The following is a 12,415-nucleotide window of genomic DNA, read 5'->3' on the forward strand; positions in this document are numbered from 1 at the left end:
TCTTGAGCTATCATTTTCCACACTTCCAATAACCACGCCCCATCAGCGGCTTTTGGGTGCCCAGTACAAAGCAGACACATCTTCCTTCAGCCTTATCCACAGCACCCCAGAAACAGCTGTGTGAGCAGCAGGTCTGCAAAGCCTTGCTTCATACTGTCTTGGGTCCTACGAGTGAGGTCTTTTGTGTGCTGTGAAGTGCAGACACCAAGCAAGATGTGCAGAATGTCTCTCCTGTATCAGCTCTGTGATTGCCAAACAAGAACTGAATGCTGTGGGCCATTCCTCAGTAAGGACAATAAGATTCCTTTTCTCTCTGCAGCTGTGTGTCTTGCTGAAACTTGCAGGTACTTCGAATTCATGCTGAGGAAACTGAATTGAAATGTGTGCAGAGAAAGCTGGTGATGGCAGCGTCAGATGAGCTTCACCACCTCTGTCTGGTACAAGGCTACAGTCACCCCAGAGCTGAGTCTGCCTGTCAGTGTTTCAGCCTCCACCAGTAACATCCCAGGCTGTGGGAAATCATTTCCAGTCTCACTTTCTTCAGGTAGCCCGTCCCCAATCCCAAGTGGTGCATGCCTGGGCTGTCTATGTATGACAGATGTTGCTCTGTTCCCACCTAGGTTTTCTCCCTGGAGGAATTCCATATTTCATAAGTGCTGTCTTCAATGTAAAAATATAAACAAAAGCCAAATTATGCTCTGTAAAATATGGGTGTTGCCCCAACTCAGCTAATGGTAGTGCTCAGTTACACTATATTCGTTGGTGCTGCTGAAGTGTCTTGCTGCTGGAGATGATGTGAACAGCTTTGTTTTGCTGAGTTGTCTCCTCCCAGTAACACTGACATGGTGAATACCCAGAAATCCACAGTGCCTGTACATACTTTTTTACACATAGTCATAAAGTCTCTAGAGTCTCTCTCAGCAATATTTGGGCTTTTCCAGTATTTCAGAACATGATTCTCAGTTGCTGGGTCGGGGTTTTTTTAAACTTTAGCTGCTGGAATCCAGGGGTTGCAGAACAGTTTTTCTGTCCCTCAGAGAAAATACCAGACATTTCTGATTCTCTTGATTCCAGGAAAACTGGAAAATAATATTTGAAGTTACCTGAAGGATTGGAACCTTTGAGAAAAATGAAAGGAGCCCCCAGATTACTTGGTTTAAGATTTCCTCTGTCCCCATATGCCCATGGCTCTTGGAGAAAACTGGCTCAGGAATGCTAGGGGAGGTGAGTGGTAATTTGCCACTGGCCCTCCTTTGATTGACTCTAAAGGAATTATGTATCTTCTCACATAAAAAGTCCTCCCCGCTCCTGCCTTTGCTTCCATCTCTGCAGGCATCTCTGGCACCCCCACTCCCACTCTCGGTTTGATCAAAGCTTTCCCTCTTCTCCTTTTATCATTTTTAAAGCATGCCTGCTTTAGACTCTCTGCCTCCTCCGCTGCAGCACATGCCCAGAGTCACCTTCCAGCCAAACATACTTCAAGTTCCTGTGCATTTTCCATCAAGAGTCTTTATGTGGGAGAGCCAAAGTTGTCCCCCAAGAAAGGAGAAGCCATCTCAGGATAAACTCAGAGTGGAGACTGAGAGATGGCTGGGGCCTCCTCCCCATCTTTTGCAAAGTTCTGAAGAGTAAACTGGAGAGATAAGACTTGTGGTGTCTGTAGGGCATGAATGGGGCTCCTGTTCTGTCCTGGAAAACTACTTGAAAAGCCACAAACAGGGCATGATGGGCAATGGCAGAACCCACTGGCACTTGGAGTTTCAGTGATTCCTGGTGGCCTTGCCATGGGCTGTTCTGCCTATGGAGCTTTTTTCTGCATTATAATTCATTGACAGAAGAGAGACAAGTGCTTTGTGATCTCATCCCTCTGTCAAACCCTTGGGACAGCCCCATATCAACACCCAGTACTGGGATGGATAGAGGGATGGATGATGGATGGATGGATGGATGGATGGATGGATGGATGGATGGATGGATACAGCTAGGTGGAGCAGTTGTAACCCTCTCTCCTGACTCTGTGCCATGCCCTGTGGTTCCTACACAACTTGTGCACCACCCTGCAGCCCTGAGGGTTGCTTGTGAAACAGGTCTAGTTATCATCACCATATTCAGCTACTTAGAACGTATCAAGGAAAGAGTTTAAGGAAACAAAAGCAACCCACGACCACCCCATGTCACCCCATAACAGCTCCCTGCAGCACTGACACTGAACCATGGTTGTTCAGGGTTGTTGTTAATTTTATTCCAGGATCACAGGGACTTGCTTGGTAAAGTGCTGATATTGAGTACCTTTCTACTCCAAAATGAGGCTCATATCATCTAAATCCCCCTGAGTTATGCCTACCCAGCCTCTTCTTACCAGCCTGCAGTGATGGAGACCCTGGTGCTTGGCCAGGCAATGTACTTGAGTAATTAACTGTCTGTTCTGTTAGAAAGTGTTTCTTAATGTCTAACATCAATCTTGCTCTTGGTAATTTAAACTCCATTACTCCTCGCCCTATTCCCCAATGAACTCAGCAAACGATTCTGCCCTTGTCCCACTGCTCTACACCCCGACTAGAGACAGTCTCGGGCCAATTTAGGGCACGGCCTCTGCCCGCAGATGTGGCTCCCCTGAGCATGGTCACACAGGGGAAAACAGAAAGATCTTTTGGAACAGTGAACTGATAGAAATGAGACCCTTAGAAAGCACCTGGGTCTGTGATGACTGGCTGTGAGCCCAGAGGGAATGGGGCAGTAAGATGGGTTTGTGGCATGTGCCTCCTGTTCTCTCCTACTGTAGTACCCAGGGATGCTTGGGCAGGCGGGAAGAGCGGCTGCAGGGCACCAGTGAGACTTGGGGTGACAGAGGAGAGGTTTCACCCATTGTGAGGGACCCTGTCTGCATCCCTGCCTGCAGTGCACACCCCATCCTGCTGTCCCTACAGCCCGTGGGGCTGCCCCACAGCGTCCGGCTGTGCCACCGATGTGCGTCACTTTACGCAACCGGAGCGATGCACCCCCCGGGGCCGACCCTCGTCACCTCCGGCCCCCCATACAGACTTTCTCCTTTAAGCCTAGCTAGCTCAGAAATGACCGGGCTGATCCCTCCCACCTGCCCGCTCCCCCTGGCCCGGCCCTGACGTCAGGGGAAGGCGTGCGGATGCGTGTGTGTTCGAGGCGCACATCACCCATCCGCACATCAGATAGCGCAGATCCATCAGCCGGCAGGCAGGCAGCCGAGACAGCCCCCGGAGCCGGGCTGCAGGCGACGCCGCTGCTGCTCGCAAGGTAGCGGAGGAGCGTCCGGCCCCTCCGAGCACCGATGCTCTGCAGAGCGCAGCTCCAGGGAGCCCGTCGCTGCTAAGGAGGTGGGTAAGGGGAGGCACAATGGCCATGCAGCGCGCCAGGGCTGTTGTAGCTGGAGATTAAACTTCACGGACCACCTTTTTCTTTGAAAGCTGCTCTTTCCTTTTGACGCTGGAGAGGTGCGAGGATAAAGCATGACTTCCCTCCTCCGGTTTGGTTATTCCCCACCAGCCTCAGGAACAATAACTCCCCTGGGGGTGGCGGCGGCAATGTTGCACGTCTGCTTTGGCTTGGGGGCAAATAATCCAGGGCTTTGCCACGGAGGGTTGAGCTCAGCTGGGATCTAGCTCTCGGATTGCCGGGTGAGCGGGAGGCAATTTGTGAAAAATCTGACTTATTAAAGTAGGCTGGTAGTGATAGGAGCTGGAATTGGGATTTCTTTGGACCGGCTGCACTATTCCTGTCGATGACAAGTTAGGTCCACAAAGGAGGAAGGAAGGACACAGACAAAGATGTCTGTGCCATGTCTTTGAACAGATACTATGCTAATTTAAAAAATAAATACCATCACAAGAAAGTAATTAAATCTCGCAAATTTGGTATTTGGGAATGATGGTTATGCATACATGCTTAAAAGGTAAATCAAGCCTCCATGATGGTTTCTCCCTTTGCTTCTCCTTTGCATTTGTCAGCCTGCTTGCTTTCCCTCATGGCCTCTAGGAGAGCTGGGCAGCCCGGCACTGACTAAGGGAGCTTTTTATAATCAATCCATAAAGGTGACATTCATATTTTAGCGCTAAGCAGGCTGTATCGTAGGCGAGACTATCTCAGCAAAGATCTCTGGAGTTGGGAGTGTGATTGGCTTAGCTAGGAAGGGGATGCTGTCAGTGTGCATTGCCCAAAAACCACCTAATTTTATTTTTCCTATAGTAATTTGTCTCGTCAAAGGGGTTTGTAATAGGCAGGGTAGGTGAGAAAATTGCTTTGCTTGGTATTTAACTCTTAATATGATCTGGTGACCAAAAACGGGAAAGGGGGGAGCTGAGAGGTTTTCATTAGCATCAGACAGAGACAGCATTTATAAAAATCTGCCAGACACCAGGGCTGTGAGACTTCTCCGAGGAAAGAAGGATGGAGAAACATAGCCCAGCTAGCGTTGCAGTGGCCCTGCTCACGGAAACCCCTGCCTGGAGCCATCGAGGTTCCTCAGCTGGCTCCTGCCCTTCAGGGCAGCCCCCCTGGGATCTCCGCTGGCCACCGTGCGGTTGTTGGGTCCCTCGGCAGGTGAATGTGCCCAACAGCTGAAAAATGGGATTTTGTTTTTGCATTGAGCTCTGGGGACACGCTCATGCGTCTGGAGGGGTGTAGCTCTTCTCTGTTTCAGCCTGTGTCTAGACAAGCTAAGTCTGGGGGGGCATCGGCCTCCCCGAGAATGGCAGCGGGCCAGAGCATTGCTTTCTGTGCTCCACGGGGTGAGGAGATGGCTGCTGGCAGCTGGCTGTGGAGATGGGGTGTCTTTTTGACATACAGAGACCTTTTTTTCTACTAGGGCGGGTTTAGAGGGGTAGTAAACTGACTCTTGAACTGAGGCCACTGAGGCAGTCACAAGGGATGGAGGAAACGTGATGGAGAGTGGCATGGAAGAGCCCGTGCAGGAGATTGCTGCAAAAGGCAGCAGAGGGAAAATAACCTCCATTTCCTTGGCTGGGGCGGGGGGAGCAGTGGCACTCGGGAGAGCCGAGTGTCGTGGCAGACAGCATCCGAGCTGGGGATTTACAAAGAGAAGCGGCGCCGTGAAAGGGAGCTGCCCATACAGGCGACGGTCTGGCCAGCCGAAGGGTCACGTCCACAGCCGGAGCGTGAGGGCCGCCGGCAAAGCGGCCACCCATCCGCCAATCCATCGCGGGCATACCGGGGGTGCCAGCGGATGGGAAGGAGCACAAAGAAACGCCGCCCGGGAGGGCCGGCTCACCGAGGGCGATTAAGCTAATTAAATATGTATTTCCCCCGCCCGGGCGAGAAGCGTGAGGGGTTTTTTTCGCTGCCACTAATGAACGGGGAGTGGCAGACAGAGGCTGCTGCTTCTTCAAAAGGCTCTTTCCCCCTTTCTAGCGGGCCTTGAAAGGCTGCTTAGTTAAACAAGGTCACAGCCAGCACCCAAGTCAATGTGTTTGGCTTTAAAGAAGGGGAGAGAGACAGTGATTTTATTTGATAAACCGCAGACCTTTCAGTCGCTGCTGATGAATGGGGTACTTGGATCTCGAGATAAAAGCTGATGTGTCTACTGCCTGTCTGCCTTAATTGGCCTGGGTTTCCTGCCTCCGCCTGCAAGGGCTCCTGACTGTCAGCTCGGCTTGCTCAGGAGCCTGCCCTCCCAAAAATAAAAGCAAAGCTGCCTTCTGCTGCCAAAGAAGACCCTGTCACCAGAGGGCTCTGGGGTTTGGCTTTGAGATGTTTTTTTCTGGGGAGGAGAGAAGGTGGGCAGGGAAGGAGGTGCTTTTTATGAAGAGCATCCTTTCAGGAAGCCCTGGGCTTGCAGCCACTTTCCTCCTTGGCTCGGAGGACTGTCACCCCGGGAGACCCTAGGAGGAAAGCCACCAAGAGGAGACAGGGAGGAGCGAGGTGAAGTGGCGGTGGAGGGTGGTTACTCTGGAAAGGCTTCCCGTGCCCCGCGGCAGAGCCGGGCCGCTGCAGTCTCTCCGCTTGCTTCCTCAAGTGACCCGGATTTCGTCCCTGCACTGTATACGTGCGTGGGGTGGACATAGTGTCATGGGGTGGTGTCAGCCAGGCCGGGAGAGACCTGAGGTGGGGAGAGATGCTTTCATCCTCAGCAGAGGTTACCGTGACCACAGGAGATTGAAGGGAGGGTGAAAATGCCTCTTGTGCCGAGGCACTCCCTCCTTGTCCCCTGCTGGGGCTGCATTGTGGAGAAATGGTTGGGGAGAGGATGGTGGGGTGGAGAGCAGGGAGGGAAGGAGGACAGCAGAGGTTTTCCCTGGTCTGCGTCTGGGCTGGGAGGGGAGGAGACACTGGTGAAGATATGCTTGTGTCCCCATTCTTCTTCTTTCAGCCTGCTTTTGCCCTGAGTTTAATTTCCTCGATCCCTTTGTTTGCAGCAGGGATTTAAATGATGTGGGAGGTAGGATACAGCCCTGGAGACCCCCATGTACCGAAGCTCCTATGCAGCCTCAGCTTCACCAGCACCACCAAAGCCAGGAATTCAGCTGCTGGGCACCAAGGGCGACCAACAAATCTGGGATGCTTGATCCAGGTGCTGAAGAGGGGCTGAGTGCTGCTGGCTGAGTGAGACAGCCTCAGCCTGGCTCCAGGACAGGGATCTCTGCTCCAGCCCCTGCTCCAAGCAGGAGATAGAGCAGGCAGCTCTGTGACATGTCCAGGCAGTGCATCCGACAAGGATGGGGATTCCACAGCCTTGCTGCGCCCTGTGCTTGTGTTTATCCCAGTGAGCTGCTACCCAACATCCCCCTGAGCCATCCAGAGAGCCCTCAGAGTGCCTGTGGGGGATTGCACCTTGCTTGTTCTCCCATAAGGAGTGAGCTCAGCTCCTGGGGGCGAACAGCAGCCCAGGAGGGCACCCTCTGCTGCTGCCCTCAGCTCCCAGGAGCAGACTGTCTGCCTCCTCAGCAGTGCCCAGCATGCTCCCCATTCTTCACCACCACTAGTCCCACAAAACAGGGAGCCTTCCAGGGTACCTGAGCCTGGGCTGGTCCCACAGGTGAACCTGGGCAAACGCTTCTTGGTTGCCACTTCACCAGAGCACACCATTTTGTCCCTGCAAGCTTCCTCTCATGCACATCCCCTTTGCTTCTTATTTTAATTTTGCCTCTGGGAAACTTCCATTTTTCCAGCCCCTTGTGGTTGCCAACCAACTCCCTCAGCATACTAATAGTTTGCTCCAAGCATCCTTATTCAGGTTAAATACCCTCTATTGTCCCTAAACCAGTGGGGGAACAGAAAGGCCTCCTCTGTCAGAGAAAGCCCAGAGGAGGTGTGCCACCGTGGTGAGGCCATTTTCATAGTGACAGCTTCGTGATGTGGCAGAGAACTGAGGGCTATTTCCCTCAAATCATCCCACTCCTCCAATCCTGACACCTCCTGGGAAAGTGACAAACCCTGCAGAAATGCATGGGGATCACATCACTTTTTGCTGCTCTAAAGTGGCCAGGCTGCTCACCAGCACAGGCAGGGCAGTCAAATAGGGGCACAGATGGGAGCTGTGAAGCAGTTTGGTGTCTGGTCTGGCTTTGGGGTGTCTGCTTGGGTGCTCCCTGAGCCTCGCTGACCTCCTTAGGCATGGAGGAAGGAGATATGAGCCTGAGTCTGGGAATGGGAGAAGGACATGCTGAGCCACGGTTTGGGGAAATAGATGCTGAACCTGGGCATGGAAACAGGCGCTGAGCAGCGCCTGTGTGGGGTGGGATGGAAGCAAAGGCAGATATGCATGCTTCAGTTGCTGCATGGAGGAGAGGAGTCACTGAAGCACAGGAAAGGTTTGGTGTGGGGGTGGGTGGGGAGCCAGCAAAAGGAAAGACAGTTTGGAGGGGTCTGCAGCCACAACTGGAAGTTGTCTCAGAGGGCAAGGAGGAACATGGTGGCTTCTGCCTTGGAGTAGGACTCTAGTGCGGCCTTCACTGCCTGGGCCTGGGGGTGAAGCTCTGCAGGGCTGAGAGGGAGTAGCTGTAAGAGGCTGGCTGAGGGATGCCAATATGGGCAGCATCCCATGGCAGAATCCAAGCTGGACTGGCAGCCATGGGGGCCCAGTGGCGGGCACAGCCCCTGGCAGAGGAAGAAGGTGGAGGTGGGTGAGGGGAACAGGAATTGCCTGATGCCTCTTTGATACTTCAGCTGCTCTAGAAATCTTTTCCCATGTCCTTGGTGCCTGCTAATTTCAGAGTGGAGGTGACCCCCTTTTGTGCATCCCCCCAGGGCCTTCGTGTCTCAAAAGCCCATAGTGAGTCTGAAAAGAAATTAAATATTCTCTGTGTTTCCTGGTGTGTGCAGGTGCTGTCCTAAAAGATGCTGCATGCCCCAGTGGGGTGGAAAAGGCTGGATGGGAATGCTGGGGAAGGGGATGGGATCCGTGGGATATTGGGCTCCTCAGCTCCAAGTGATGGAAACTCCTGAGGAGCAATGGAAATGGGTGAGCCCCCACCCAGTGCACCCAAAGAGAGGTGCCCTCAAGCAACCCCTCACATGGGGCACCCTGGGACAGAGGCACCAGCGTCAGATGCAGCAACTGATTGGAATAAAAATCAACAGAGCAAGGCCTTTCTGAGTGAGCAGCTGCAGTGCTGATCACACATCAGAGCATCTGGGAGACTTAAAAATGCACAGCCCCTCCAGTTTCATGCTGGGGTACTTCAGTAAGGACAAGAGTGCCCACAATTGTGATTGCTCCATCTGTAGGGTTTCTGCCCCTTAGGGCTTTAACTCTTTGCAAATGGCATGATGCCTTCAGAAACTGGAGCCTGATGATGGCAGCAGCAGGAGGTTGTGCTTGTGTAGTGGCTGGACTGAAGTGCCTGAGGGGCATGAGGGCTGCTGGCAGCCTCACCAGAGTCTCCTGGTGTTCCTTCTTTCTGTAGGAATGTGCCTGGATGGGCAGCAGCTGCTGACTGGGGTTGGGGTTGTGTCCTAAATCCTGTGGGGCTGAAGCAGCCTCCTGTGCTGAGAAGACCTCAGATCTCTGACCTTGATGTACTGACCTGTTGTCTCAGCCTTTTTTCTTCACTTTTTAAATCAGCAATCTCAGGATGGGGGAAATTCTCAGAGCCAGGGACTGGAGGCCCAGGCATGCTGGCACTGCGTGGGCATCCTTCCCAAAATGGTCTCTGCCTTTGGTAGCCCATGCTCCATTGCTTCTTTTCCCAGAGTGTGCTTTTTAGTGACTTGATCTCAAATATGTGGGATTATCCTGGCAATTGAAAGGTTGAACAAATCAGGTTCTTCCCTTGGGATTGATTTTCTGGAACATCCCAGGTGACTTCAAGCTGGGACAGGCTTCCTGGGGCAGTTCCCAGCGCTGGAGGTTGGTGTCCAGCGCTGAGGGCTGGCAGCATGTGGGAGCTCCCTGCTCCCACAAATGGCTGGGAGCCGAGGGACAATTCCTGACAGCAAGTGGTGCCAAAACCCTCAAAGAAGGCCCTGTAACCCTCAGCCCCTTTTGCTCCCCAGGTCACCAGCAGCAGGCCTACACGCCTGGGCATCCTTTCTCCTGCTGCCCACCTTCCCGATCCCAAAACGGAGGAGCCCACGGAGCCCGCCATGTCATCGGACCCCAGCGCCCCGCCGGCAGTGCCACCCCTGCACTCCCCCAAGTCACCGGTGTGGCCCACCTTCCCCTTCCAGCGGGAGGGCAGCCGCATCTGGGAGCGGGGCAACCTCCTGCTACGCGACCTGCCCAGCCCCCTCCCCACCAAGAGGACCAGGACCTACTCGGCGTAAGTACCTGGCGGGTTTGGGACTGTCCAGCTGAGCCGTGGTCACTGCAGTGCCTGCAGAACCCTCTGCACCCGGTGCATTTTGCCACCCAGCATCGCTGCACACCCCTGCCCAGAGTGCTGTGGGTGGGTGCCATGCACTTGGCCCGGAACCGTCGTGTTCATAGCAAAAATGTCTCCCCGTGCCTCCACCTGGGCAAGGGCCACCAGTGAGAAATCTTCCCTTTCCTCCTGCAGCACGGCACGTGCCTCTGCTGGCCCCATCTTCAAGGGTGTCTGCAAGCAGTTCTCTCGCTCCCAGGGCCATGGGTTTATCACTCCAGAGAATGGCACCGAGGACATTTTCGTGCATGTGTCTGAGTAAGTCCCAGGGCTGTGCAGTGCTGGAAGACCCCAGGGAAGCCATGCCATCAGCATGGAGCTGGAGACTTGTGGGGTGTGGATGTCTCCATGGGGTGGACATGGGTCTCTGCTTGTCCTGTACCCTCCATCACTAGTGGGTTTTCCTTTCCAAGGCACAACTGATGGGTCAGGTGCCTTCCTTCATTTTGGGTGGTCTGGGGCAGGGGTCCATCTCTTGGCTGGGACACCACCACCACCACCTCTCCTTTCCTCCTGCAGCATCGAGGGAGAGTACGTCCCTGTGGAGGGGGACGAGGTGACGTACAAGGTCTGCCCCATCCCTCCCAAGAACCAGAAGTTCCAGGCAGTGGAGGTGGTCCTCACCAACCTGGCGCCCCACACGAAGCACGAGACATGGTCTGGCCAGATCATCGGCTCCTAGGCGCCCAGGGGGCCCGCCAGCCACTCAGCCCCGTGGAGCAAGCCTGCCCAGCCGCTCACAAGGGGCGTGGGAGGAGCCGAGGCGGCGACGGGGCCGGGGCTGCCCCCAAACATGCAGGCGTTTGCGTTCAGTGTCTTTTATAAGGTTACGGTTTCCTTTCTCTGTGTGTGTTTGTAAGTGTCTGTCGAGGGGGACAGGGGAAGCAGAGCCCTCCCTGACTGTCCCCCAGCTCCGGGGGCAGCACCGAGCCCCATGTTCCATTCCTTGCTCCTGAGGCCATGGGGAATAGAGGAACCAGTCCTAGCCCCAGCCCTCCAGCTCTTCTGGGCTAAAGCAGGTGCTGAGAGCAGGAGGGGGTGGGGAGAGGCTGGGTGGTTCGGCTCCTGCTCCTGAACTCTACTCCGGCAAGATGGGCACCACACTGGGACAGCAGCAGTGGGACATGCCCTGGTGCAGGGACAAAACAGGGTGGTGTGGGGTGGCATATCACTGTGCAGGGTCTGGGTGGCTGAGACCCATCCCCATTGCTGGCAGCTCACAGCACCCACCTGAGCCACATCCCTCCATCACAAGATCTCAGGTCAGGGGTGCCACGGGGAGGTGGCTGGTTTACAGAAAGCAAAAATTTGGTTTTAAGAAGCAGACAGATGCTGGCAGGGCACCCGGGGCACTCGGTGCTGTGCCCGGGGGGCTGCACCAGGGCACGGGGCAGGGGGAACTTGGCACCTCTGTGCTCCCCGCTGCTGCTGGGCAGTAATGCACTTTTCTTGGCTCAGTGCTGAAATGATTTTGGGGAGACAGACACTTTCTCCTCCTTCTCTTGCCCCCGGCCCCCTGGGGACCCCCTTCCCATGCGTGCGTGTGTGTGTGTGCATGTCTGTAGCTTGCTGGGGCGGTGAGGAGCTGAGGGGTCTGAGCAGCCTCGGCCATGAGGTGAGCACAGCCACCTCCTCCCCAGCCCCTCGGTGTAGGCAGGGTCTTGTATACAAAGCACAAACTTTGGTTTTGGTCTTTTCTGCCATACCCTGGCCAGGTGGGCTCCCACAGCCCCAGGGAGCGCCAGGGCAGAGGGCACTGGGACAGGGACAACATGCACTGGGCTGGTCTTGAGCTCACCCCAGGAAAACAGTGCTGATGCTCCAGGAATTACCAGCATCTTAAGGGGTTCACAGCAGGGCTGGGGACAGTGGGGTGCCAGCAGGGCCTCCCAAGCAGGGCAGGAGGGGATAGGCAGCTCCTGGAGCACCATGCCAGCAGGAGCTGCTGGCACTGCTGGTGCTCAGCATGGATGGAGACGGGTGTTTGCCACCTTTCCTGCTGCTGCTGCTGTTGCCAACAGGGCTAAGTGGGGAGAGGAGCGGAGCGAGGCTGGAGCCACGCAGGACAGCCGGGCCCTGCAGATTCAGGAGGACCATGCTGGTGCGGGGATTGCCCCAGGACCCTCTGGCCCATCTCACTGCCAACCCAAAGCCTGGCTCTCCCAGGGGCTGTGGCAACTGTGGCTCAGGCTCCAGGCATCCCCAGGACATGCAGTCAGCTTGGCCAAGGGAAACTGTTGGATTTTTTTTTTTTTTTTTTTTGAAATAAACTAAAACCCTAGACTTGTTGGTGTTTTTACAACTCTGGTGTGGTTCCCGCCTGTCTGACCATGTGTCAACCTTTGTAACATTGGCAATAAACCATTAAAAGTGACTTTCCCATGAGCCCTGCCCATCCCGGCTCTTTGTCCTGTGTGCATGTGTCACAGCGACTCTCTCAGGTAAAGTACCTGGAGCACCAGGTACTTTATCCAGACATCAGAAAGGATTCACTCACAGTGTGTCCCCAAGGGGACTGGAGATGCTCCACACTGTGGGCCTGGGACAGGAGGCTGCTGCTCACC

General features: G+C 54.7%; 1 protein-coding gene across 1 annotated transcript; it reads left to right on the top strand.

Annotated features, from left to right (window-relative positions):
- Nucleotides 1–3,151: 3,151 nt before the first annotated feature.
- On the top strand, nt 3,152–12,236 carry CSDC2 (cold shock domain containing C2). Its single transcript, XM_059846540.1, has 4 exons — nt 3,152–3,350; nt 9,484–9,749; nt 9,987–10,109; nt 10,371–12,236. Exons 2-4 carry the CDS (start codon nt 9,574–9,576, stop codon nt 10,531–10,533), a joined length of 462 nt encoding a protein of 153 aa, XP_059702523.1. The 5' UTR covers nt 3,152–3,350; nt 9,484–9,573; the 3' UTR covers nt 10,534–12,236.
- Nucleotides 12,237–12,415: the final 179 nt, after the last annotated feature.

The sequence above is a fragment of the Haemorhous mexicanus genome, chromosome 5 (assembly GCF_027477595.1).
Source record: "Haemorhous mexicanus isolate bHaeMex1 chromosome 5, bHaeMex1.pri, whole genome shotgun sequence".
Classification (NCBI taxonomy): domain Eukaryota; kingdom Metazoa; phylum Chordata; class Aves; order Passeriformes; family Fringillidae; genus Haemorhous; species Haemorhous mexicanus.

Bases quoted from the DNA above. Each gene is read 5' to 3' on its own strand.
- CSDC2 (XM_059846540.1), top strand. From the start codon at position 9,574: ATGTCATCGGACCCCAGCGCCCCGCCGGCAGTGCCACCCCTGCACTCC. The intron at 9,750-9,986 runs GTAAGTACCTGG...TTCCTCCTGCAG, and splicing joins AGGACCAGGACCTACTCGGC to CACGGCACGTGCCTCTGCTG. The intron at 10,110-10,370 runs GTAAGTCCCAGG...TTCCTCCTGCAG, and splicing joins ATTTTCGTGCATGTGTCTGA to CATCGAGGGAGAGTACGTCC.